This window comes from Phragmites australis, chromosome 6, assembly GCF_958298935.1.
Source record: "Phragmites australis chromosome 6, lpPhrAust1.1, whole genome shotgun sequence".
Taxonomy (NCBI): domain Eukaryota; kingdom Viridiplantae; phylum Streptophyta; class Magnoliopsida; order Poales; family Poaceae; genus Phragmites; species Phragmites australis.
The window spans coordinates 44,313,742-44,341,450 of record NC_084926.1 but is presented as its reverse complement, the minus strand read 5'-3'; the positions used below and the strand labels follow the sequence as shown (position 1 = coordinate 44,341,450).

The 27,709-nt window shown below is 42.8% G+C and overlaps 2 protein-coding genes and 1 pseudogene across 4 annotated transcripts; 2 read left to right on the top strand and 1 right to left on the bottom strand.

Moving 5' to 3' along the window:
- Positions 1-2,860: 2,860 nt before the first annotated feature.
- LOC133920727 (uncharacterized) lies at positions 2,861-5,949 on the top strand (annotated as a pseudogene).
- Positions 5,950-6,449: 500 nt separating this feature from the next.
- Positions 6,450-13,542, bottom strand: LOC133922769 (protein TITANIA-like). 2 transcript variants are annotated; one of them, XM_062368249.1, is made up of 8 exons: positions 13,301-13,542; positions 12,745-13,170; positions 12,387-12,617; positions 10,771-10,985; positions 10,391-10,563; positions 7,957-8,492; positions 7,681-7,753; positions 6,450-7,191 (listed from the first exon to the last, which is right to left on the bottom strand). In XM_062368249.1, the coding sequence occupies exons 2-8, from the start codon at positions 13,081-13,083 to the stop codon at positions 6,683-6,685; spliced, it is 2,076 nt and encodes a 691-aa protein (XP_062224233.1). In that variant the 5' UTR covers positions 13,084-13,170; positions 13,301-13,542; the 3' UTR covers positions 6,450-6,682. The 2 variants fall into 2 exon arrangements, with proteins under 2 accessions (XP_062224233.1, XP_062224235.1); XM_062368251.1 differs by lacking the exon at positions 13,301-13,542 and having other exon boundaries at positions 12,696-12,832.
- A 9,694-nt stretch (positions 13,543-23,236) lies between these two features.
- On the top strand, positions 23,237-27,300 carry LOC133922768 (uncharacterized). Of its 2 annotated transcripts, none has more exons than XM_062368248.1 (11): positions 23,237-23,246; positions 23,560-23,703; positions 23,883-23,942; positions 24,043-24,082; positions 24,473-24,651; positions 25,186-25,224; positions 25,297-25,383; positions 25,684-25,744; positions 26,269-26,393; positions 26,540-26,631; positions 26,719-27,300. In XM_062368248.1, exons 2-11 carry the CDS (start codon positions 23,656-23,658, stop codon positions 26,834-26,836), a joined length of 849 nt encoding a protein of 282 aa, XP_062224232.1. In that variant the 5' UTR covers positions 23,237-23,246; positions 23,560-23,655; the 3' UTR covers positions 26,837-27,300. The 2 variants fall into 2 exon arrangements, with proteins under 2 accessions (XP_062224232.1, XP_062224231.1); XM_062368247.1 differs by having other exon boundaries at positions 26,716-27,300.
- The last annotated feature ends 409 nt before the right edge of the window (positions 27,301-27,709 follow it).

Below are 27,709 nucleotides of genomic sequence, written 5' to 3'. Positions count from 1 at the left end.
CCTCGGGATACTGCAAATGCAAGAAGGATCCTAATAGCTTCTAGCTTAGCTACTGGTGCAAAGGTCTCTCCAAAGTCTATCCCCTCTACCGAAGTAAAACCTTGAGCTACTAGTCTAGCCTTATTTCTTACTACAGACCCATCCTCCCTCTATTTGTTTTTGAAAACCCATTTAGTGCCTATGGTACGAACATTTGGGGTGGCTCTACTAAGACCTAAACTTGGTTTCTCTCAAAGTTTTCAAGCTCCTAATACATGGCATTGACTCAACTCGAATCAGATAAAGCATGTTTAACATCATAAGGCTCAAAAGAAGCAACAAATGCAGAATCAGTGAAATGAGCATGATAAACAGATTTGGACCTTGTTACCCTCTCACCAAGGTTGTCGATCATCAGTTGTGGGGGATGTTGTTACTGAATGTGTTGAGGGGCTTCATGCTGCGAGATGACATCCCCCTTAATCAATGTTGGTGTAAGCTCTAAAGCAGTTGAAGTGGAAGTAGAGGCTACATGTCCCTTTGCTAGTGTCAAGGAGGCAGAAACTAGCTCGGGAGCGAGTGTAGTAGTAGGAAGTAATGGATCATCCTCATTATCCCTGAAAGCTGGAAGGTCACTATCTACAAAAATGCTTTCGCTCATCTTCTGATCACATGCACACTCAAAGATAGGGCTAGCACAAGGGGTTGATTCATCAAAGGTCACATCACATGATTCCATGATGGTGTTAGTGTCAAGATTAAAGACTCTATAAGAATGACTATGAAGAGAATACCCCAAGAAAATGCCATCGAAACAATGCGACACGAACTTATCAAGATTGTCACGCTTTATGATGAAGCACTGACACTAAAAACTCTTAAATGCGAAACCTTCGGCTTTCTCTCAAAATGCAACTCATAAGAAGTCAAATTCAAGATCGAGCGCAAGAAAATTCGATTAGATATGTAGCACTCCGTGCTAATTGGCCTCAACCCAAAACTTCCTAGGAGTCCTATGCTCATCGAGCGTCGTCCTATCCATCTTCACCAAAGTGCGATTCTTCCTCTCAACCATACCATTATGCTAAGGTATGCGTGGTATAGAAAATTGATACTTAATAGCATGCTCAAGACAGAAAGTATAAAATAGATAGTTGTTGAACTCGGTGCTATTATCACTGTGAATTGCTTTCAATGCACCAGGGAGTTCTTTGAACAATCTCAAAGCCAAGCTCCGAAAGTATGAGAACACTTCATCCTTGCTCACAAGAAAGTAGACCCAAGAGTAGTGAGATAAATTATCAATAATGATAAGTACATACCATTTCCCACCCGCTGAACGAACCCGGGAAGGACCAACATTGTACATATGGAGAAGTTCTCCCAGTTGTTCAGTCATCACCAGATTGATTGGTGGGTGGGAGACGACAACTATCTTGCTATGCCGACAGGGAGCACAAACAAGATTCTTCTTAAACTTGAGCTTAGACAATCCTCGGATCAAACCTAGGACACTCAAACGAGTAAGCAAATCAAAGCTCATTTGTCCTAGTCTCCGATGCCACAAAATCTCAAAAGAAGGTTGGGCAATCAAATAACGAGAAGAATCAAGAGACTCAGAAAAATTAGCTCCAAAAACTCTCCCAATTCTGAAAATCTTACAAATCAAAACGCCAGACGAATCAAGAACTCGAGAAGTATCACGTTTAAAACGCACTTCCAAGTTCTCATCTAACAACTGAGATACAGAGAGAAGATTGTATTCCAGATGCTCTATAAAAACCACATCTTTAAGAGTAAAACTCTCATTCACCCTTATCATACCTTTTGCTTTCACCCTTCCTTTACGATCATTCCCGAAAGTGATGTACTCATACTGCTTCATCGGGGTGAGGCTGAAGAACCATAATACATCTCCGGTCATATGGCGCGAACAACCGAAGTCAACGAGCAACTTGTTCTCCAAGCCTCTGCTTACCACCTATATGTGAGAAGAGTAGTAGATGGATGACTTAGTACTAGGGTTAGTCATAAACTTTTTGATAATCCAGCACTAAATCATCTGCCCTAAGGTAGTAAAAGCAGGTGCATGCAAATCACTCCTAGCACTAGCACGCTGGAGGCGAGTACCATGTCAAGGAGATCGTGGTCCGCCAAAGCATTGTGATTCAAAATCTCTTACGCGTGAACCAAAACCATAAGAGTCATGGTAGGATCCACGCCAGGCAATACCTCTAGGTAGAGACTGAAAAGTGCAAGGGACTCGTGAGTGGAAGCGAGAAAAAGGCTAATGTATATCAACAGAGGGGCGGTACATATCTCGGGTGCTCCACTCCCACTCACACCGCTTATCTCTCCTATGGCAAAAGCAAAACCCAACCAAATAATCCCCTCTTTGGCAGTAGGTGCAGTGGTAACGTCTCACGGGAACTCGACTGCCGGTCACTCTGGGCTCTCTCACAGGATCTCTCATCTTGGGCTGTGGAACTCTCTTAGGTTGTGATGCGAGCTTCTTTATTGTGGGTTGTGGAATGAGTTTATTGATGATTTATGATGTGGTATTGATTTTGGACTCCTCAGCTCATAGTGTAGTAGGTATGATGAACATAATCTTACTCTCCCTATTGTAAATCACTCTCTCAAAACTTAACCCAAGAGCCAAATCCGCTTTATCGATATACATCTTGGTTTTGACCAAGATCAGATTTATTTAGCATTTGCCCTCTAAGCATTTATCTAGATCCCTGATATGCCACGAGAAAATAAAGAGAAGGCTAGTCGACTGTTACTCGCGGATGCCATTGCGCCGTTTTAAATTTTGACCCCCCTTCGCCTCATCGTATTGACACCCAACGGCCCAACCAAAATACCCAACAAGTCCATGGACGAGAGGAGGGAGATGGATCTGCCAGCGGCAAGGAGAGCGGCCACCGCCAGCTCCAGAACGGTCTCCTCCTGCTCCTCCAGCTCCAACCCTGTCGCCTTCACCTCCACGGGGACGTCGCCGCCCACCATCGTGCCGTGGGCTGCGCGCGCCGGGGATGCGGGGACAACTGCTACTACTTGGTGTGCCACAAGGACGCCAACTGCGCCTGCGAGATGTGCCTCGCCAGCATCAACGCCATGCGAGACCTCATCCTCGCGCCCGAGGCAGCCTCAGAGCGCAGGGTCTTCGCCGGCGCTGCCAAGGACCGGAGGCCCGCGCTCTTCTGCTGCGACCATGACGTGGCGACGGGGTCTACCATGATGGAGCCATGGACGTCGCCGATGCGATCCATGGCCAAGTCTAGGCGGCCCGGGCGGACGACGAAGGCGGCAACCGGGGGCCGCGGGAAGAGAGCAGGGTCGCACGACTGGGCGCTCTACGCGGCGACGGTTCTTGGGTTCTTGATTCTTCTGTGGGCGGACATGAGGCTCGTCCCGGAGGCCGCGACGAGGGGGTTCAGGCCAAAGTTGTCGTCGGAGGCTTTGGCGTCGGTTGTGGCTGAGGTGCGACTCACGCTTGGAGGCCTGGACAACAAACTGTGTGTCCTGGAGCAGAGGGTCGGGTAGCTCGTCGGCGGTGAGAGGGTCGCCAACTGCAGCTCACAAGACTCTGTCCGGCAATTCCACCAGGTTTGACATTCTGGAACCTCATATCTGTTCTTGGTCTTGGTCGTAGAGACGATTCATTGACTAAAAGTTCGTAATTTTCTTGTACAGGGTGATCAGCATGTGTTTCTGTAGGAACGAGACTGACGACTAGAGTGGGGATGAATAGGATCCTCAACAAATTTCTTTCGAAATAGATGGCCTTTTTATATTTCTCAGAGAGACAAAGCAAGAAGACTAGTTCTATGGCAACATGACTCGACGGATGGAATATGAACCATATGTCCCATTCAAGATCATACCATATGTTTTTGTGCTAAAAAACTCGCAATTTTCAAAGAAACTAGAGAAGATAGACACCATACAAGGTTATCCTCCATAATAATAATCTAGTGGCAAGGGGACTCAAGACCCGCTCAAATACATGAGTATGTGAGTGTTTAAGCCACTAGTATCAAGAAAAACAACCATAAAAATGTGAAAAACTGTAGCTCAAAGAAAATATTACTGGGTAAAGAATCTCTCCAATTTGATGATCTAGAGGTAAGGGTACTCAAGACCCATGAGCATATACTCGTATGTGAGTTTTTATACCTCTAGCAACAAGAAGAATGACCCCACAAGGTGCTGAAATTTCAATCTAAAACCAAAACAAAAATTAAAACCGAAAACTGAAAAACTTACAAACTTGCAAGTATATACAAAAAACATAAACTTCATTACTCAAATAGGTCTGCCCTATTAGGTGGATTAAAAAATTATCTCTCAAACTCTCACCTATTACATAGGCTAAGCACTCATCATTCTCTAATCTAAAACTCTAGCTCTAAGGCTCTCAAATGGGTGGTACAAGAGGCTTAAGTAGCTGATTCAAACTCTCCTATAGTCCTACCACTTTATTTATAGATCTAGAAAATTTGACCCCTAAGTTTCTTAGTTTTTCTCTAAATTACCTCTCTTTTGTAGTACACTACTACCTATCACCGAAGATATTTTGATCTATTTTTTTCTCCATTCATTGGACGACCGCGATGTCTTCATGACTTAACTTCGTCTCGACGCAAGCTTCACGATGGTGCCACGTATTCCTCTAGTTCTCCCACGGTTTTGAGGCCAAACCGCGAAACCGCCTGCACGCTTCTCAAAGCGTGACTCACTACCTTGCTTACACCTTAAGCAAGTGCTTCGATGTCGATACGTGTACTTCGTCATGCGATCATGACCGCCGGCAAGTCTCTCCCGCTCTCGATCCCTCTGGCCGTCTTGTCACTTGCACCGGTATCCCCTACGCTTGACTTTATCAACACGCCGTCTCTATCCACCTTCAGTGCTTTGCTTGACCTCCACATGTTCAGCTAAGATTATCCTTAACTCCGTCCGACCTTCTTGATCGTCTGGCACTAAGCACTCTGTTTGACTCTGATCATTCTGTCATCGACCGTCAAGTTGCATCCATCATCTGCACACTATAAAACAAGCAAACACATATCTCCAACTTTAATTCTAATTAGTTTATAATTAATATGCTCAAATAAAATTTCAAATCAATTCAAATCACATTAAAATTCATATAAAATCAAACCAAATAAATAACAATATAAATCACTCAACACGAATAAACCAAGTTAAAATACGTTGTTTCTCAGTTCCACTAGCGCTGCGCGGTGTATAAGTCGGCGGCGGAGGAGCTCTCTTCGTACCTCCGGCGTCCTCCCGGCCACTCTCTCGCCACGGCACCTCACCCTCCTCGCTGGCAAGATCACAGTGGTAACTAAATCGCCAAGAACCAGCCAATTCTCTGCCCAACCTAAGCACCATCATATTGCTGAATCGAACCCCTTGCCACCTTGCGTTTGCTTGCAGTGGTCTGACGGGCGGGTGTGGCCAACAGTGAGAGCGAGCAACGGCAGCTCCTGGGGCTACCGGCGGCACAACGCAGAGGCGGTGTGGCTGGAGCCGGAGACGTGGGTGCTGGAGTACCAGCGGAGCGCGCTGTTCGAGGGCACACGGCTGATATCGACCGCCGCGGAGCTACTCTCTTCCAGGTGCTCGACGATGGCACGACGGGCGCAGCGAAGGCTGGCAAGACGGCGGCTTTCCGGTGGCGCACAGGAGAACCCAACCTGATTTGGGCTGGCCTGAGATCATTTTACTCTTTGGGGTGCTTTTAGCTAGCTCTAGGTTCATCTCATCTCCCGTGATATCAATCTGAATGACTGTTCTTTTGGTTTTTGGGTTTTTTTTTTTGAATGGGTGTTCTTTTGGTTGGTTGCAGTGATGTGTAGGCTTTGTCCAAGTAGTATTATTAGAAACCAAGCATCAACCATGATTTAGTACATGCTTGTACCTCTCATTTGTGTTGAACCACGAAGTTGTGGCCCAACCGCATCCTGTCCAATTTCTGCAAAGTTGCTACGAAACTTGTGCGTCTGAACAGATACCTGTTCGTAGTTTCGAACCCCCCTACGGTTTGTGATTACATCTTAAAAAGGAACATCCGAATATTTTACCTGCAATTCGATCGGATTACTTCAGTAGACTTCTAAAATGGAGGTGTTCGACGCACATTCCACCTCACAAAATTCTTTACAATCACAATTCGAAACCAAGCATCACCAAATCTCCCAGCAACACAAGCAACAACTGCCAAAAGGGAAACTGCCACGATTCCGCCCCCTTAGACAAGTTTGCAAATATACCGCTGAAACATGCTCTGGGGAGCGCAACAGCAGCAACATCTTTTCTCTCAAATTTGAAAATTTGCAAATAGAGAGCTCAAACATTTGCCCTGGGGCGCGCAGCGGCAGCAACCTGTTGACATACAGAAGTTACTCACAAAACGCAGGCTAAACTGTACTGACATAATTATCACTTAAAGCTAGCTAAAATGATACGGAAAATACGGGGTTCATCCAGAATATTGCATTTAACGACCGTTCAAAGGCATGTCCATAGATAACCCTATGAGGGCAAACCAGACTGACGGGGTAATCCTAAGAGGGCAACCCCTTGGGAGGATATATTACAACCCATACAACAGTGCAATAGTACAGTAAAGTTAGATTTAATGGTAAACTACCAATATATATGTCTAAACTAGTCGATATTCGAACTACTTATCAGCAGGTAACCCAAAGAGCTCTTGGGTGATGCTTTTCGGTGTTTTCGCAAATCCACCACCAACTTTCAGCATGGCCTTCAACTTTTCCTCCTCACGCTTTACTTGGTCCACACGGTTTAGAACATTGGAGAGAATCACACTGTAATTTGAAGTATCAGATAAGGGGCTGGGATCTGCAAGTTCAGCTCTTTCAGATTCAAGCTGCCTATACAGGCTGAGGATGTAATCTTTCTGGGAATAAAGCTTCTGCTCTGCCAGCCTATATTCTGCTTCCTGAGATTTCTTTAGTTCTTGAAGGGCAAGATCTATCTCATCCTCAAACTTGGCAGACATCACGTTGTGATCACCAGTAATGTACACTGGAAGATTTTCAACAGCCATTTGAAACTCATTATCAACCAGTGGATCTATTAGATCAGGATGCCCCAGAAGTGTACCCTCTTCAGGAACTGGCTGAGCCCCGAGCACAGTCACACCACTGGTAGGTGACGAATTCTCTCCTACATTACATACAAAGAAAATAACCCAATTATGCACAAGAAATAAATGAAGCAACAATGCCAATAACCTAGATATCCAACTGTTATGTCAGTCCTCCAAGGTTTCATTAAGTGGCATAATTCAAATTGTGCTGGAATGCTGGATCATAAATAACATGAGGATTAGTCATTTTTACATCACTGAGGCAAGCGTAGGTGTAAGGTGTTACATCACTCAGGCTACACTTAGCGTTTTCTAACATAATGCTTGTGCAGGACACATCTCAGATAGATTTGACTAATATGATCCCAAAGTTCATAATAATCTACGGCATTGAGGTTTCTCAGAATTACATAGAACACCAAATGTCCAAGGCATTCAAACTGGCCTGAGATTTTTTCGACTTACATTCAAAGTCCTAGAACAGTATTTGGCCTTAAATCTTAATATTGTTCCATCCTTCCTATGATTAGTTGCAATCAAAAAATAATTGCAAAAAATAAGTTTACCTGAACTGAGTGTTGCCCTGCCCTCATCATCTTCCATTTTCCAAACTTCAACAATATCAACACCGCATTTCAGCTGCTTAAGCAATAGATTGTTAATCCATAGAGTCAAATACTCAAATTACTGAAAAGAAGGCCCATAAAGTATGATAAACTAAGACCAAAATGGGTTACCGACAGTGTGTAGCATCACCAATTCAGCACCAATCATAGGAGCACTGAACCATGACAACTAAGGCACTGTACTATTAAGAGATATTCAAATACATCACATTATACCTTCGCCATCGCTGATCCCATATAGTTCTCCAAGCTTTTTGCTCTTGTTTGTCTTGAGCCACGCAAGATGCATAAGCCCATATTCAGGATAGGTTCAATTTCATCCCTCGATTCAAGAGATTTACATGTTTCCATGAGCTTTTCCACATGCATCATCAAGTTGGTTTTGTTATCACAGCGCCTGCAGTAATATTGTACATCCAAGCCAATACTTCCGCCAACAGTTCCCGCCATGTAACATCGAAGAGCACAATCAAGGTGTGCAGCATGCCCACAGATGTAGTTCTCTTCCACAACCGCCTCACATTTTATGTAGCTGTAACCTCCAAAAGAATAGTCAACAGTCCTACGACAGAGAATGCAGCAGCACTCACGGCAGAAACCAGGCTCTGTGCAGCAGATATCACAAGCTTGTGCTGGTGATGATTCAATAAAGCCTTCTCTCTCAAGGTTGCACAACTTGTTCCTAGCCTTACATGGGCCGGCTGGATCAGCCACCACAGGTTCAGATTCATGGAGCCTCACTTGTTGGGTACCTGGAAATATTTAGATACTAAAGAGCAGCATGAAGCAAGCAATCTAGAAAAAAAAAATAGCAGCAAATATGCAAAGACAACATGACACATCTTATAATGCGTTAGCATACAAAAGCCAGAATAATCAGCATATCAAAAGTTGACATATTCCCCCCTTTGGTTTTGTAGTACCACTACATCACTGGATAGAACCCCAAGCAATTTGCAGACTAGATATGAAGAAAAAATAAGACAGAAAATCAGTTCAGAACCTTCTTTTGAAGGAGGCAAGGTGACTGATCTCATCTATGAACTAGGGTTTAGGGAAAATCTCTGAATATAGAAGAGATCTGATTGTCACCCAGGTTGGGAGCAAGGGAAGATGGAGTTGGAGGCGATGGAGGTGGAGCTGATGATGCTCTGCTGCCAGAGCAGACGGGGATGGAGATAGTGCCGCTTCATTTCACAGTGTTGCGCAAAGGAAAAGGGATTCATCAGCAGCAAGAGTCAGCCGGAAGCAGGTGGAATGGATTGGCGGTTAGGGTTTGAGGATTGGGGAAGTTAGGGATGGGCTCTGTAGACCACTACATATAGAGACAGTATATGTTGACAAAATGGAAAATATAGTATGGGCCTAAAACTTATACATGTACAAAGATGAATAGTGTTCAAAACATGCCAGATATGGAAAATACAGTATGAGCCTAAAACTTACATGTACAAAAATTGACAGTGCTCAAACATGCCCACAGCTAAAACCTATTTAAATATCAAAATACTTCCCATATTAGATGTTAACAAAAAAAACTTTGTGAACGGACTGGAATCAGAAATGATTTTGCTAAATTACATTGCAAGGACAGCTACATTGGCTTCACAATAGAGGTAAGTATAAAAGGAGATTCAATGCGTGATAACAACTGCAGATGTGGAAGGTGTAAGAGAATAGTGGGATTGGAAAGCGAGGTCAATATCCTGAGAAGTTATACTACATGTCCATGTAGCCTTTTGCTCCTTGACTTTATTATTTACCACTCAATTGCATATGCAACTCGTACTTTCTATCTTATACACTCAAATCCTCACCTTTTCTAAATGGTTCATCTTTCTTAGGAGGAATTGAGTGATAGGGATGAACTAAGTCAGCAACCAACAACCATCATCCAAAAAAGTACAAAAAAGAAGAAAAAAGGAGGGTCTGCTACACCAAGGAATCAAAAGGAACAGGTTGTGTTGTACAGTTAAAAGGATATTTTGAATTGAGAACTGCAGATGCATAGGGTGGAGTTGTGGCAATATATTAGGTGCAACACAGTCGGCAACATTTGCGGGAACAAGGTGAAGTTCGCTTACAAAATAAACACATAAAACATAAGGAGATGTTACGTGCGAAAGCCATTACAGCAATGACAAAGGTACAGCAATATAAAACCGAGATGATTACAGAAAAAGTTATCAGTAGGTAGAGGAAAGGAACATGGAAGGTCCTCAGGCATATTCAGAAAGTAGTGGTACATATTAACTGCTTCTAAAAAAATCAGATACGAGATCCAACAAAAACATAGCTACACGCCATTTGCTATAGCTGCTATTGCGCAAATGTATAGAGAATATATATGAAATAAATGGCTTCCAAAGGATGGGTAAATTTCTATATGCGGAAGCGCCAATAGGCCACTACATGCTATCCACTATAGCAGTGCTTGCTGTGCTTTATATGTCTACAGTGAAACTCCTCTGCACACAAGCACCTGCTATAAGCCCCGTAACTGAACATGCTCACCACAACAGCCACTTATAACAGCTTTCACAATCCATAATCTGGCCCAATACTGACATAGTGCCTCAATGAAGTATTGTTTAAAACACTGGCTACATGACAACTATAACAACATAAGAATGCAAAAGAAAAGTATTACCTTTTTGTATCCTGTGTCCTTTAGCAGGGATCTTCCAGATAAACATAGAGAAGAATGTGCTAGGATCAACATCTGGGAACTCTCCCCTAATAAATTCTTCAACTCGTAATCTACTTGCAAATGTTGACTTTTTACCAGTAGCATCACGAAAACGTGAGGGCGGCATGAGATACCTGTTCACAGTTGGATCCGTAACAGAAGGCAACAGCACAGATAAACTTCAGCACAACCACATGTAGAATGAATAATTTAACTGCAGACCTTGGTTGGTCCAAAGCAAAATTAAGTAATTGATACCCGCTATTCATTTTCTTCTCTCTACGCAATGCAAAACTACTAAAATTCGGATCCAACCTAATGGGCCTTGATAGGAGCATCACCTGTCAGCCCAGTTGCCCCCTACATGAGCCCTGTTTCCCACTTTCCAGTACCATTGATCTCCAGGACATGGCCAATTTTCAGGAGCATAGGGCAAACCTTTACCATATGCATTGGCATGAACAGGTATGGCAATAATGCCAGCCTCAGTTCTGCACAATTCTGATAAATCAAGTTCCCCAGATATATTCTGTTTTGTTACCACCTCATTAGGGACCTGAAAGCAAAGAAGAATCTCATTAGAGCATAGTTAAAAATTGCACTAAATTCAGCAAACGCATAGACACGCTTGCCCTCATTGTATATCCCAATTCCCTATAATTCCCATGATAATAGGGAAAGGGAGGAAATACTAGAAATTGATACATTGGTCTGGAGAAAAGGGAAATTTCTTTCACTCACCAAGTGAACTCTAATTACAATGGTTCCCAATAGCCTTTTCACCATATACAGTTAAATAAAACTATAACCCACTAATAGTAAATCTGATGTTGTCAAGGCCTCAAAGTTACGCTAGAGTATATCCCTGAGGAGCAACGGTGCTATTCTCCGAAAGATGATGAGCAAGGTGAAGTTTAGCTTTCCAGGAACAAAAAGTTATGCACATTTACGCACATTGACATCTGCAATCCAACATTTTAGAAAAGACATGACTAGTAGTCACATCAACAGTGATATACACTGAGACATGATTGAGCAGCACCAAAATCTTCCGTAAAAGAATTATCTTCCTTGTCAACTAACTAATTGCATTAATCTCTCATTGTTTGGCAAAAGAAACCAAAAGAACAATAACAAAATGGAATATTTCATTGCAAAAGAGTCAAAGAATTAAGACAAATTTTCGCAAGATAATAATGGGTGGCATATATCTAGAGGTTAAATTAAAGTTATGATTGTTTGAATAGAACTAAATTACCAATTGTTGTCGCAATAATTGGGTGGCACATAGCTAGAGGTTAAATAGAAAACTAGAGAAACTAAATTCATCAAAAGATAGCAAGCATCATAAAAGTGTATCTAAATTACTAATTGTGATCGAGCTATTTTTTTCCGATATAAAAGGCACAAGCTATTTACATTAGGTAGCTCGCGAAAGTGAACCAGACAAATCAAAAACTAGATGTACACAATAATTAGCAGACAATCATGCGCCTGACCGTTGCAAGAACATGCATGTAAAGAGATAGGTGACTGAACGAAGCTCAGATACATGATTTATTATGTTTTCAGGCGTTGGTATTTCCATAAGCATCCACTGAACAAAATGTCTTGGATTGGTTCACAGACAACTTTACCACACTTAACGTTAGGCATAGTGTTGTTAGCCGCCACGACCAAATCACCCACCACACGATTGTAGCAGAGTTAGTAAAAGTGCTCAGTCCGTGACAGGCGAATCATGGGGCTAAGGAAACGTGGCAGCCCACAATTCTGATAACGAACCAAACGCTTTCCTAAGAAGAATGGCACACCTAAAGTTACAGGTGGCAAAGCTCAACATTCGGTGTCAACATTACCAAAGCCACTCCCTTGGTCAACTGAGGAGAACAAGCAATAACATCAACAAAATAAATTTATAATTGCTTAATAATTATTAAGGTCCAAAGACCAATACCTCACTTTCATTCACAATCTGATATGAATTTTCGGCAACGTTTAACTCCAAACCGTTTGGTGCAGTACTTTGAAGTCTCTCCTTTGGCGGTTCTTTCCGCGCCCTTTTTTTCAGAGCACTTTTTGAATTCTCGGCAGCCACACGTTTCTCCTTATCCTTACCAAATAGCTCCATTAACCTATCATAATGGTCAATGGTCTTCGTCATCCATTTTTTGGCTTCTGGTTTTCTCTACAAGATCGAAGCAAAAGGATTTAAATCAGGTCAGGGATTCTCAACATATTTTTTCTCAAGCAAGTTTAACCATACAAGAGTTGTCTGTCAGCATCTACTCTTGACTGATTGATAGCACACAGACCTCGACCAACTCTTTCCAAACATGCAGGTCGGCATGGAACCTCTTGCTCTCCGCGTTCCACTTAATCCTACTATCTTCGCCCAAGAGGTTTTTGCACTCATGGAAAGATTCCTTGATATACTTGAGGCGGTTCTTTATGTTGTTACGGTCGATCGCCACCCCAAACCTGTCGCCAACCCCGTCGATGATGTTATCGTATGCCACCGTCAAGAACTTGCCCTCGCCCCTGTTCCCAATAGCCTGCTGGTGCAGCAGCGAGTCGATGAGGTATTCATTCATTTTCTCGGACCAGAACACCGCGTCCCGGGCCGGAGCATGGCCGGGCTTAATGGGGGACATGGGGATTAAGCTCAACCCCCCAAAATTCCTGGGAAATGAACTTCACCGGCCTGGCTAAGGTTGATCCTGCGCGCTGGGAAGAATAACCTAATCGAACCACGGATAGATGGATTGATTAGTAGGGCACCATGCAGCACGCAATTCTACGACTAACTGGATGGAAAGATTCGAGCAAAAACCAACTCGTCCCTGGAACAATCCGCCCAAAATTACTCACCAGCGAAAGAAGAACTCTATCCACTGCCGGATGGACCTCCATCCTACTCCATGAGACTGAGGGAGGACCCGCGCTCCGGCGGAGCTGACCGAGGAGCGGACGGCGGTGGATCAGTCGGGGGGTCGGGGAGGGACCGGTGGTGCTCAGCCGAGTTGGGTCCGGGAGTGTTGTTTGTTTGGTTGTTGGGAGCTAGGATGTAAATGGTGATGGGAAACGAAGACGGAGGAGGGTGGGTGTCAAACTCAGCGCCGACTCGTAAGCAGGGTATACAAAACCGTTCGAATGTCTGAGTGCGAACCTTAGTGAATTAACAAAATTCATAAACTTCAAGTGGTATTTGACAAAATTCGAAGAAATTTCACAAATTAAAATTTGAATCCGATGGAGCCGCACCGAATCGATCAAAATTCACAAATTTCGCTCGATATTCGACAAATTTGGAAACCCTGCTCATGAGCCAGGCTTGGACCAATTTGGGCCGGCTGAGCCGAAACTAGTTATGGTTGAATTCAAACCCAAAATTATCCATGCTTTTTGAGATCCTGCTATCCATACCTATGGGTATTCCTAATGAGTGCGGGTTACCCAACTAGCAGACGTCGTAGCTGTAGTTGAACGACAGCAAGACTACAAGCTCGACAAGTAGGGTGGCGACGAGCTTATGGTGGCGCTCCTCAACGTGTGGCCACGTGCGCTCCCTAGGCTCATTGGTCTTCTCCCTATCCCGCCTCCTTGCCAACTTGCTCTCCTTCAGAGGATCTTCAAAAGTTATAGCTAGCTATTATATCTTATTTCTCCCAACACACTTCTCAAAATTTATGTGGATTCCGTTATTCTCAATTCTCCATACCTCACAATGCTTAGAGCTATCTCTTAATTTCTCTCCATCAAGAACTAACTCTCTAAGATTCTCCTCCACATCTGCAAAATAAAAACTAGCAGCTAGCTTTTATCTTCACTCCACTTATTTTTTCCCCTCTCAACATCTATCGTAATAAGAACCATCGCTATTTATAATTATTGGAGTTACACTCAAGACATTCAAGAACACGTCGGATCCACAGCAGGAGCCCTCCTCATTTTTTATGGGACTTGTGCTCCTACAGATCAGGCCTCCTTGTCACGTGCAAGCACGAGCCACAATAGCCACCTACAATTGTAGCATCGAATTTCTTCAGCGCTCATCAAGCGCGGCCAACGAGAGAGGGGGGTCGATTCACTCCTAGTTGACTCAGTTTGGTATCGTTTGTTGCAATGTTGCATAGGAGAGAGATCAGAGGAAGGAGACAATAAAGGAAAGAGACAAGAAAGAGATGAGATTGATGAATGGGAGGACCGTTGATGTTTTATATCATACGATGGGTATGGGTAAAAACAGGTATACCCTCGTATACCCTATCCATACCCATATTTGAATGGATAACACATACCCTTTCCAAATAGTACGTGTATCGGTTTAGGTGTGGATGTTGAATATCTAGTGGCAACCAAATTGCTTGTTGTTCTATTGATTTTTTCTGGGCTAGGTCAGCCAAACAATCATTGTATGTTGTAAAATAAATGAAATTATATTTTGGACCGGGCTTGTACAAGGCACGGTTCATTTCGTTGTGTTGGGCTCGTCCTAATTTTCTCATGCATGCATTGTTGTCGGGATGATCCTTGACAATAAAGCTGGTGTGTACCGAACGATGGCTTGTTGATGTACATTTCTCGTGGTTTGATTGAATGACCTAAGAATGAGGGAATCTATATAGATTCAGGTCTTCCAAAGGATAATAGTCATACGTCATGTGCATTTTCTTATGGAATGGATGAACTTGTTCTCTCTTCTACAAGTCGGGTACTCCTGAGGGATAATAGCCTTAAGTCCTGCGTATAGATTAACTTATTTCCTCCTCTATAAGTCGGGTCCTCTCTTCTTTATATAACAGAGGAAAAGGAGAACAAACAAACGGATCGTGCCAAGTCTTGTAGCAGATCTACTTCTGACGAAGCCAACTACTCCTAGATCATCATTACGAAGGGCATGCACGCCCAACCTGCCCTGGTTGCCCTACAGCCCTTGTCACGCCCGCTAAGTAATGTCGTGTTTACCTACGAGGCCGTCTCGTGGCATTAAATGCTACGGGACGGGTCACTCCAACTTTACGTCTGCCCACTACCATGCTCGCCGAAATGAGGTGCCTGAGGAAGGAAAAAACTTGAGTAGACAACATTTAATACGATTTGACTGATTTGGTGAGTACTTGCTCTGCGACCAGTAGGGGCTGGTGTCACACCTGGTTTTAACGGATAAAACCAAGTGCGGCTTATGTGTGCCTAGGAAGTCCAACAAACATAAAGACAACACAGGTGAAATAAAAAAAGCAATACTTTTAACTTACAACCGTTTAACTCTTACATTAAAGACTTCACCTAAACAACATATTAGCTAAACGACAGCAACTAAACGACGGTAGTGGAATAAAAGCATTGGCGACCACATGACTCCACAAGCACCGACTGGGAACACACTCCTAGTACACCAGGTCATCGTCTTGAAAGTCTTGAAAGTCTTCCACTGAGCAACATATGTATTGGGAGAGATAGCAATAATGAGCACATGGAGTACTCAATAAGTTTAGGAAAGATAATAATATGTAGACTTACAACAAGAATAGGCTAACACATGATACATTTGCGTAAATACGAGTAAAGAAAACAGTAATGTAATTCAAAAGCATTAAGCAGTTATTAAGTGAATATAACCCAACAACTCGATAACTAACCATCCAAGGTTAACCATCCCATAAACCATAACCAACTAGTACCACCAATATTATACCATAACCATCTAATCAAGTGAGGATCTAAGTCTCCCATAACCGTGGGCACGGCTGTTATAACAGTTTTACACTCTGCAGAGAATGTCCAACTTTTAACCACAAGTCGTGATATCTATGTTGTCGTGTTTGCAAGACACCTAACACACGCCAAGGGTGTGCCGTCAGGAGAATCACTACGAAGTATGGTGTAAAACTGTTATAACAGCTGTGCTCATGGTTATGGGAGACTTAGATCCTCACTTGATTAGATGATTATGGTATAATACTGGTGGTACTAGTTGGATTAGGTCCTAGTACTCCAACGAATGCTAGTCAGGTGTCTAATCAATATGCTAAGTCTTACCCATATATGCCTCGTGTTTGAACGCCATTTCTTGGGTTGTCGCTCTTCGAACCGGTCCTTATATGTGTCACTTGGGCAAAGACTATTCAACAGGGAAATAACCAACAAAACATAACACCTTTTCTTGGAACGTATCCACAAACCCATCACATGAACCACCATTATCAAACCAACTGCTTGCTCAAGTTCTAGGGTTCCATGTTACTAAAACAAGTTCATCATCACCATTGCATATGTCCACTAAACATGTATATGACACTTCCGACATCCCAAAAATATGGCTAAGCAATTCTACCCAAGGGACTCATATCAACTACCACTTAAGTTTCAATGAATGTAAAGTAAGAACTAGATAAACCCTAACATAGTTGATTACCAATCAAATTGACAGACATTGCATACAATTTTGTAAATAAAATATTTAAAATATAGATTCAAGATGATTAAGGACAGTTGCTTTCTCCTTGTTGCTGCTCAGTGTACTTTAGCTCCTGGTCTTGACGCTACTCAAACTGATCCGGGGCATTGACGTCTAATCGCACGATTATCGGTAAAGCACACAAACAAAACACACTAAGAATAGTACACAAAAATAAAATAACAACAAGATAAAACCCATCTAGAAATATAGAGCTCTAAAAAATGAATCCAAGGACGCAAAAATCGCTTAAAACGGAGCTAAGACGACAAAGTTACGCTAAAAACAAGATTAAAGATTTAATCTAAAAAAGAAAATAACTTAATTTGAATTAAACAAAAAGTTTAGGGACCTTTTGTAAAAATAGAGGGACTAATTTGTAATTATAGAAAAGATTAGGGACTAAATTGTAAAAAGATTGGGGCTTTTATATGAAAATAGGAAAGTTCAGGGGTTTATTTACAAAAACACCAATTAACAGAATTATTTTGGAATTATTTTTATATTGAAAAATCATCTTTTAATGCGTAGCCGCTGACTAGACTTGACACGACAGCTAGACAACTGATGTGGCAATGAGGTGGTAGCTGATGTGGTTGGTGACTCGGCTGAGGGATGCTGACTGGTTTAAAGATGTCACGTGGCAAGATCTAGTTGGCTATTGAAGAGGTATGTAAAGGATCTAATCTAGGCGGTTGATCTCGGATCCGACGACTTGGGAGAGGTCATGCGGCTAGAGGGGGGGTAAGCACGACGGCTATGGGCATGGCGCAGCGGCGATCTCGCCGGAGGACGGCGCGGACCTCGTTGTCAGCTACGAAACACGACAACGAGCGGCAGTACACAACCAAAAGCTAATGGCAAATCAATTTGGATGCTTACCGAGCACGATGAGGCACGGGAAGGTGTGGCGACGGAGCGGCTCGGATCTTCGTCGACGGTGGTGCTTCGGCGGTCAAACGACGATGGCGAGGGCAACACAAGCTTCAGCAGAGGCAAGCAGTCCTTCTGGTGGTCTCGGACGGCGCTGGGTGGCCCTAGAGAAGCACAACAGGGAGCTTCACTGAGGCGGCTCTAATGACGGTGGATGTACTTAGATCTCGACGAGATGCGCTAGAACTGGCGGATTGGCTAGGGGAAAACCTAGAAGGGTCACGAGCATATATATACGCGGCTAGAGGGTCTCGCGAAGGGCTGGGACTCCTTGGGTGGTGCTGTCCAAAACGGACTCGATGGCGACTACAGACTACAGGTCGGAGAGGACTCCGACAGGTGGGGTCCACCGGTAGTGGCACGGGCGAAGACGGCACGAAGTAGGGCACGTTCGGCTGCGGCGGGCGTACGCGTGAGTAGGACGAGGCGCAAGCGAGCGGCAAGTACAATGCGACGCTGGGCCGAAGGCGCTGGAGGCAGCCTAGGCGGAAGAATGGTGGGTGGAGGTGAGGGAAAACTGGGCTGGGGTTAGGGTGAGGAGGGACAGCTCGGGAAGAGTTTTATTCTTTTTCTATTTTATTTCTTTTTCTAAATTCATTCAAAATTTGAATTCAAAGCAAAATCAACACAAACAAAGCCAAATAAACTCCAAATAAAATCCTAGATGCCTATATTCAGCATGAATGCACTTCAAACAATTATCAGAGAAATTAAAAATCAAGGTGTTACAAACCTACCCCCTTAGAATGAATCTCGCCCTCGAGATTCGGACGGATTGAAGAAAAGACGAGGAAACTCTGACTTTAGATCTTTTTCTCTTTTCCATGTTACTTCATCCTCTTGAGTGGTGACTCCATTGCACCTTGCACATTGGTATCACTTTGGTTCTGGTAACCCTTTCTGATCTTTTAATGATCTTTACTGGATACTCTGTATAGGAGAGATCTTCTTGAACATCCAACTCTTCCATTGGCAACTGTTCTTTGGACACTCGAAGACACTTCTTCAACTGAGACACATGAAAGACATCATGTACATCTGCCAGCTGAGGCGGTAACTCCAACTGATAAGCTACTTCTCCTGTTTTATCTAGTATCTTGAAAGGTCCAATGAATCTTAGTGATAACTTCCCTTTGACCTTAAATCTACGAAGACCTCTTATGGGTGAAACCTTGAGATAGATGAAATCTCCAATTTCAAAAACCAATTCTCTTCATCTATTATCAACATAACTTTTCTGTCTCGATTGTGCAATCCTTAGATTATCTCGAATTATCTGAACTTGCTTTTCTGCATCTCGTAGAACTTCTAGACCAAAAACTTGACTTTCTCCGGTCTCATTCTAGAATAGCGGCATTCTACACTTTCTTCCATACAGGGCTTCAAATGGAGATATTTGGAGACTTGCCTAATAACTGTTGTTGTACGAGAACTCTGCATATGAAAAACTTTTATCCCAACCTTTACCATACTTCAGAGCACAAGCTTTTAACATATCCTCGAGTATCTGATTTATTCTCTCAGTTTGACCATTTGTTCGAGGATGATAAGCAGAACTGAAATTCAGCTTCATGCCCATAGACTCATGTAGCTTCTGCCAAAACTTGGAAGTAAACTGAGTTCCTCTATCCAAAACAATCTTCTTCATTACTCCATGCAAACACACTATTCTTGACATATACAGCTCTGCTAGTCTAGCTCCTATATGTAGTCTTAACTAAGATAAAATGGGCAACTTTAGTCAAACGATCAACTACAACCCATATAGAACCATATCCTCCTTGTGTACGGGGTAATCCGACAATGAAATTCATACTGATTTCCTCCTATTTCCACTCAGGTACCTTCAAGGGCTATAGCAATCCTGCTGGTCACTGATGTTCTGCTTTGACCTTCTGGCAAGTATCACACATGACTACGTATTCTGCAACATCTATTTTCATTCCATACCACCAATAAAGATCCTTGAGATCTTGATACATCTTTGTGCTTCCAGGGTGATTAAAAAATTAATTAGTGATGTCAATTTTACAAGGATACAAGCCGTCTTTGATAGTTTCTATATGTTTATTATCCAACGCCGCTGAGTGTGGTTAGTGGAGGTGGTTATATTCCTTCCCATAAGGGATCAAACCTGTCACACCTAGTTTTAACGGACAAAACCAAATGCGACTTATGTGTGCACAAGATGTTCAACACACATAAGGACGTCACAGGTGAAATAACAAAATTAATACTTTTATTAAATAAATGTTAACTCTTAAAACAATTGACATATATTGTCTTCTATATAGATATCTACAGCGGAACAGAAGCACTGGTGCCCAACAATATCGCAGGCAACCAATCGGGAGACACATGCCTAGAACATCACAACCTTGTCTTGATAGTCTTCAACACCTTCACTCATTGAGCAGCACCATACATGTCGCATGGCATAGGGAAAATAGCATGTGTGTGCACATGACACGCTCAGCAAGTATACATGGGAATAATGATATGCAGGCTTATATCAAGAATAGACTAACACAAGGTATATTTGCGTAAATGCGAGTAAAGAAAATAATTAAACTTTAAAAGCATTGAACAATTATTAAGTGAATGTATCCCAATTAATCCAATCGTTAGACTTCACCCAGAACTAACCATCTTGCAAACTATAACCATCACTATAACCATAACCACGACCAAACCAAACACATCTAATCATGTGAGGATCCAAATCTCCCATAACCGCGGGCATAACTGTTATAACAGTTTTACACTCTACAGATGTTATCCAACTTTACCCATGAGTCGTGATTTCTATGTTGTTGTGTTCATGACACATTTAACACACGTTAGTGGTGTGCCGCTAGGAGATCACTACGAAGCATTGTACATTGATTAGGTCCTAGTACTCTAACGAATACCAGCCATGTGTGTAACAAATATGCTAAGCCTCACCCATTTCAGCCTCGTGGTTGGTACGGTATTTCTTGAGTTGTTGCTCTACGAACCGATCCTTACATGTGACACTTGGGTAAAGACTACTCAACAGGGGGATACGCATCATAAAGCAAGGGAAAGGGAAAACAGATGTCATAGCCAACCTAAACAAGACAAACTATCTGCCTGGAACGTATCCACAAGCCCACTGCATTTAGCATTGAATATACTTACCATTACCATCCTACCATTCTTTGCCCAAGTCCTAGGGTTTCATGTTACTATATCAAGTTCACCATCATCATTGCATATGTTCACTAATCATGTATAAGACACTTTTCAACATCTTGACAGCATAGCTAAGCAAATCTTCCCATGAATAACACCTAACCATAACCCACTTAGACTTCAAGGGATGATAAGGGAAAAACTAGGGCAAACCCTAACATCAGTGACTACCCATCATATTAACATATGCTGCATGCAATTTGTAAAACAAAACATTTAAAAAAACATAGGCTAAAGATGATCAAGGAGTACACTTGCCTTTTACCCAATGCTACTTAGTGTTGTCGAAATCTTGGTCTTGAAATCCCTCAAACAAATGCGAAGCGTTGTCTACTAATTACGGATTCTATCGACAAACAAAAGTAAAATCGAATAAACACCAAATAAACTTCAAGTTGCAAACACCAAAAGGAATAGAACGATAGGCTGAGATCTTTGATTGGGCTAGACCAGGAGAACGTAATTGACTGGACTACTATCAAGAAAAGATTAAGGGATGGGAACTAGGGTTAAGGTTTCACATGAAAAGATAGAAAAGATTGATTGAAGTTCTTCTGGAGAAAGATATGGTTGTAGAGATCTAGATGTTAATGAGATAAAACTACTATAAACATGTGAGAATTGATATCTAAAACTTACATGGTTGGATAGATCATGAATTTAGGAAAATTTGAGGGTAAGAATCACTCAAATCGGAGCTAAAACGAAAAAGATACGAAGGTTTGAAGTTCTAGGGACTTTTCTGCAAAAAAGTTAGGGCTAAAATCTAATTTATAAAGTCCAGGGAGTTTTCTGTAAAAAGACAGGACCTAAAATTAATATTTAAACTATCCAGGGACCTATATGAAAATCTAAGACTGACTGGACTGACGTGGCAAGGTGACAAGGATGAGACATCAGCTACTTCGCTGATGTGGACGATGATGTGACGAAGCTGACATGGCTGACATGCTGACTGAGATTAAAGTGGGCGTGTGCCAGTTTGTGATTGGCGGCTGAAAGTGTATGTAACAATCTAATTTGAACCGTTCGGATTGGATCCAACGGCTTAGAGGAGTTGGGTGACCGGAGGGAGGAGAATACGAAGGCGAACTCACCGGAGCAGGGCGAAAACCTCGTCACCGGCCTCGGATTATGATGACGAGCGGCGGAAAAGCATTGGCGAGGCATGCAGAGCTTACCTCGGGAATAAGATGATCTGGAGAGGGGACGGGATGGCCGGGCAACGTGCTCTAGCAACAGTGATGCTCGGAGCTCAGCGAAGAGGGCTCTTCGACGCACGAACGACGACGAAGAGGCACTGGGAAGCTTCTCCGGACTCACGTGAAGCTTCTCGGTGACTTGGCGGCGGCTCAACAACAACGATGCAACAGAATCATCGAATTCTCTGAGAGGCGGCAATGGCGGCGGCAGTGAGCTCTTGGCGAAATTGGCTGGAACTTGGTGACTTCTTTGGATGAAAACAGATCGGGGAGGGGTGATGCACATTTATAGGCGACTCGGGGGATGCGGGGAGGCCAGAGACTCTAGATTGGCGGCGAAATCGGATTTGGACAGCACGGCAGCGGTGAAGTTCGCTTCGGAGACGAAAACCTAACATGCGGGGTCCACGTGTCAGCGACACGAAAGAAAATGAAAACACGGCCGGGTGCTTTCGGGCGGGGGTTGGCCATTGGCGCGACTGCTGGCTGGGCCGAGCCCACGGGTTGTGGCCCAGGCGGGAGGTGGGAGCGGGGATTGCAGGCTGGTGCGGGATGGGCTGGAGGCAGGCCAAGAGAGAGAAGGAAGCCCAAAAGGTTTTAATCTTTTCTTTATTTCTATTTGATTTCAATTTTTAAATGCTTTTGAATTTAAACCAAGCACTCAAATTCAAACCCAAAGCCAATAAAATAGAGAAGAGCCTATATGCCTAAAAACAATATGAATGCAAAATATACAAATATTTACTATATCAAATTAGATCTCCTTTTTATAAAATAGCATTTAACCTTTTAAAATTGTTTAAGCTCAAAATAAATTCTAGCAAATTTTATAAATTAAAAAAAATAAAAATTAGAATGTTACAAAATCCCAGATTTGCTCCTTATTTAGCAATAAGCGACGTACCCATCTATAATGATGGGCCTTTAGTGACCTTGTCAATCTCTTTAGAAAAATACCATGGGGGTATGAAAAGGGTATTGTACTTTCATTTTCTTCTTCTTATTGAGACGGACATCGAGATAAATAAATATTCAGAACAATAAATAAATATTCAGAAAAAAGGAAGAAGTAATCAGTAAAATCGAGCTGACAATGCAACACTACGCACCATGGACACGTCGTGGCAAGCCACTCAAACCAACAGCATGCCGCCAAGTACACAGGAGGCCTGTGCGGACGGGCCACGCAAGCATCCCGGACGCATCAGCGTGCCGTCTATCGCACAACCAACGGCCGAGATAACCCCGTGAGGACAACCAAAAAAAATTCTCCACGTAATTAAGCTCGGAAGTCGGAGAACCCAAAAGAACATCTCGCCGTCTCCGCCGAATGGCAACTCTCCCGAACCCGACGACGACGCTCCGAGACGGCGCCCAGTGACCGCTACTAGAAGCTCCCAGAAGGTTCCCCCCCAATGGCCGCGCCCTTCTTCTCCACGCCTTTCCAGCCCTACGTCTACCAGGTTCGTGCTCCTCCCCTGCACGATCTGATCTTTTTTCTTCGCGCGGATGTCTCGTCTCCGCGTAGATGTTAGGGTTGGATTCGAGCTCGTGGGTCTGGATAGACCCGATCCGGCGCGCCTGGGTTCTGCTTCTCATCGTCCGGATCTGATCCTGTTTGAACTGCGTGGGTTGTTTGCAGAGCCAGCAAGGATCTGTGACGGCGTTTCAGATATCCGGCGGAGATGTGCAGGTCCTGCAGGTAGTTTCTGGTGCTTAAATATGTTCGCTTACTCTTAGTTCCTTTCTTCAGTTGAATTGAATCGTATCATTTCGAATTGTCGGGGGAAAATGTTTTTTAGGTGATGTTGAAGTCTCAGGAGAAGTTGACTGCAAAACCAGGTAGCTGAATTGAATCATTTCTTCTCTACAGCCTGCCTGCTGAACAAGTATTCGTTGTGTGTGTCGTTCAGGTTCGTTAAATTAGTAAGTAAGGTGGTAAACTGGTAATCATGTGGCAGAAGTTGTAAGTTTTCAGCATTTCTTCAAACAAAACCATGCAACTCTACTACTCTAGTGCCTATTTGTGAGTCATCTCATTGCAGTTTTGTTTAGTTCTTCTTTTCGACCATAACCTGGCCACAGCCTGTAACTCATAATGGATTAACCTTGTGGTTGGTACTTACTGAGATTGAGAGTGCTCTATTGTGTATTTCCTGCTGTGAAAAATGTAGCGTGGTAGCTCTAGAGATTGTTAGAATGCGATTTTCTCATCGTTGCTGTTTTCTTTAGGTACAATGTGCTACATGTCTGGGAACGTGCAGATGGACAATAATTACTTGCCTGAAAATGATGGAGGTGTGTGGCAGTGGATTTTTGGGAAAAGCATAAGCAGCACCGTTTTCTTCAATCCTGGTTCCGATGATGGATATGTCGGAGTTGCTGCGCCATTTCCTGGGAGGATACTGCCGGTTAGTATTTTCTCTTGTAGTAAAGTCATTATATGTTTCAAATCTTAGTACCACTTTTTCTCTCTTGTAATGTGGCTCTAAGCTGTTACCCATGATCTAGCTCCCTGCCGAGCAAAGCAATAGTTTGCTAATGTGGAATACATCGTTACTGTCTTCTTACATTAACGAGTACAAGATTGCATGTGCTAGTTGTTGAAATTTCCATGATTTCTCTGCAGCTTTGAAAATTTGAACTTTTAACTGTCAGATGCAGATTTGTTAGTTCTCTTGTTCAATTTAGACCATCCACTTAAACAATCTCTGTCGCTAAATTATTTTCCAGTCTTTGCCACCTTAACTGTATGGTTGCATTGATTGACAAAATGTTAATACCTTGTCATTAGCTATTTAGCTGCCTCTTACAGGTTACCTCTCAACCATGTTGCAGATCCTGAATGTGCTTAGTTCTAGGGGCATCAGTATTATAATCGTGCATTAATGTCAGTACCAAAATTGCCACCCTAGTCTTACTGTAGCTGCTCGTGTTTGTTACAGGTAGATCTAGCAAACTTTGGTGGAGAAATTCTTTGCCAGGTAAGTTCTGTTTAACACTTTATTTGCTTGAAAATGAATTAAACTTCTTCACATACTGAATTATCACTGCAGGCAGATGCTTTTCTGTGTTCAGTTAATGATGTGTCAGTCACTAGTACTGTTGAACCGAGACCACGGAACGTTGAGATTGGTGCAGAGGTAGGTTAAACTGTTGAGTTATAGTTTATATTGTTAAGGAGTCCTTTTCCTATTCATATTAGAGTCCTTTCCCTATTCCTAGTATTGCACTCAATGTACTCTATATATTGCCCTCATGGGGCTATTATTCAATACAAGTGCTATTCATAGCATATATTTGGAGATCAACCCCCCCCCCCCCGGGCAAAAATATATATATATTTGGAGATGATGATGGAATCTGTACTTTTTTGGTTCTTTTATCTATGCTCCTGATTAACTTGCATGCTGGAATATGAAAGCTCTACATTTCTTATCCAGATGATCCTTAAACAAAAGCTTAGGGGCCAGGGGATGGCTTTCCTTGTTGGCGGCGGATCAGGTACAATTTGTTTCACCCTTGTTTCACATCCTGATATAGATATCAGTTGTGAACATGCAATGTTATTCTGCACTTTAGTAGTGCAAATCGGATAGATTTAAGAACTTTAGGTATTTTGGAATTTTAAAAGAGGAGCTATGATGCTGTAAAAGGTTTAGGATATAACGTTAAAATATAACATGGTTTGTAGTAAAAGTTACATGCAACATTAGGTTGGCACGTTCGACATCAACAGATATGGATGTTGTGAACAAGGCAAATACTACGTTCGACATCAACAGATTTGGATGTTGTGAACAAGGCAAATACTTATTGTGACATCAAATTTAGTATATGTGTGCATCATTTGGTAATTACCTATGTTCTATAAGTAGCAGACCAGCCAGACCTCAGTTTGTTTTGCACAAACAAGACATGTGATCTCATATCCTATGTTTTATATTAGCAAGTTATTGTTAACTTTGGTAGCATGCGGATGGTGTCTTCCTATTAACTGGGCAGATTTTGCTCTTTAATTTTGCTAGTCATGCAGAAAATCCTTGCTCCCCGAGAGGTTATTACTGTTGATGCTGCTTGTGTTGTGGCTATGTCAACAACCATCAACTTCCAATTGAAGAGCCCTAACCAACTTAGAAGAGCAGTCTTTGGGGTGAGTAGATCCTTCTCTTCCTTCCCATGCTTCATGTTTCCTTATTAATTGTTCATGTTCAGAATTCCTTATTTTCCTTGCACTGAGAAACGTTCATGTTCAGAATTCCTTATTTTCCTTGCACTGAGAAACATCGTCTTATGCAGGGTGACAACCAGCTAACAGCATCTCTCACGGGACCTGGTGTTGTTTTCATTCAGAGTCTACCCTTCCATCGACTCTCGCAAAGGATTGCCAGGTATGATGATGCCACAGATCTGTTGCACTGTTCACGCTCATCGTTGAGTGTACATGGCTGAAAGTTTATTCTTGTATTCTCAAGCAGTAGATCAGTGGCGGGCCCAACTTTGAGGGACAACCCGAAGTTCTTCATCCAGATTGTCATGTTCTTCTTCCTCGCCTATGTCATGATTGTGTCATCCATAATTCTGACTGATGTTTAGATGTCTCAGCGTGCTTTTGGTGTATTCCTAGACATGTTCTCGAAGAGTAAAAGCTCTTACAGGCTCTCCCTCCCTCCCCCACCCCATGTAGATGTCAGAGAAGGAATTTGGCAAACTGTTGTTAGAAACCTAGTCAGAAGTTAATCAGATTTTTTTAACGGTTTGGAGCAGCAAGCCCTGGTTAGCGTGTAAAGAGTAAAGACAGCACAATCAAGTTGCACAGCATATGGTGAATATACATTAGCTTATCTTCTGCTAACTGCTGCTCGACGTTGCTGGCATTTTCAATAATTGTATCAATAGTTTGGTTGGAGCGGTTGTGTACTCTCCATCAATCTTGTGAATGTTATGTATCTTGTTGAGACGTCTACCATCCGTCTATTCGGGTGGTATGTATATTGCTTAGCTGTTTCACATTGTCCGATTGTCCTGCGGACGGATGGTATGTATATTGCTTAGCTGTTTCACATTGTCCGATTGTCCTGCACTCGCATTCAGCCAAATTCTTTGCTGCGAGTCCTCTTCTTGAGTTCAGTTCTTTTCTCCCTAGTTACATCAGCACTGAGGCATAAACTCTTTATTGCTTGTCAGACTTAACAGTGATCGATAAGGGAATCAGGCGAGCTGCTTTAAGATCGATGCGGGACAGGTGACATTCATCCAGGATGAGGCCTGTGTCACTGATGCAAAGATTTTTTTTTTTCAAGGCCGGAGGGCTCCAAGGCAAAGTAGGACGGAAGAAATCAGACCTGTCAAGTAGGCCACGAGGGAAGAACAAGGATGCTAAAGCGGCGGTCCGATGAGCGTGGCGGCGGCCAAGCCTTTACCTTGTTTTGGATGACTGGTCGTGGGGATACAGCATCCGCAAGGTGG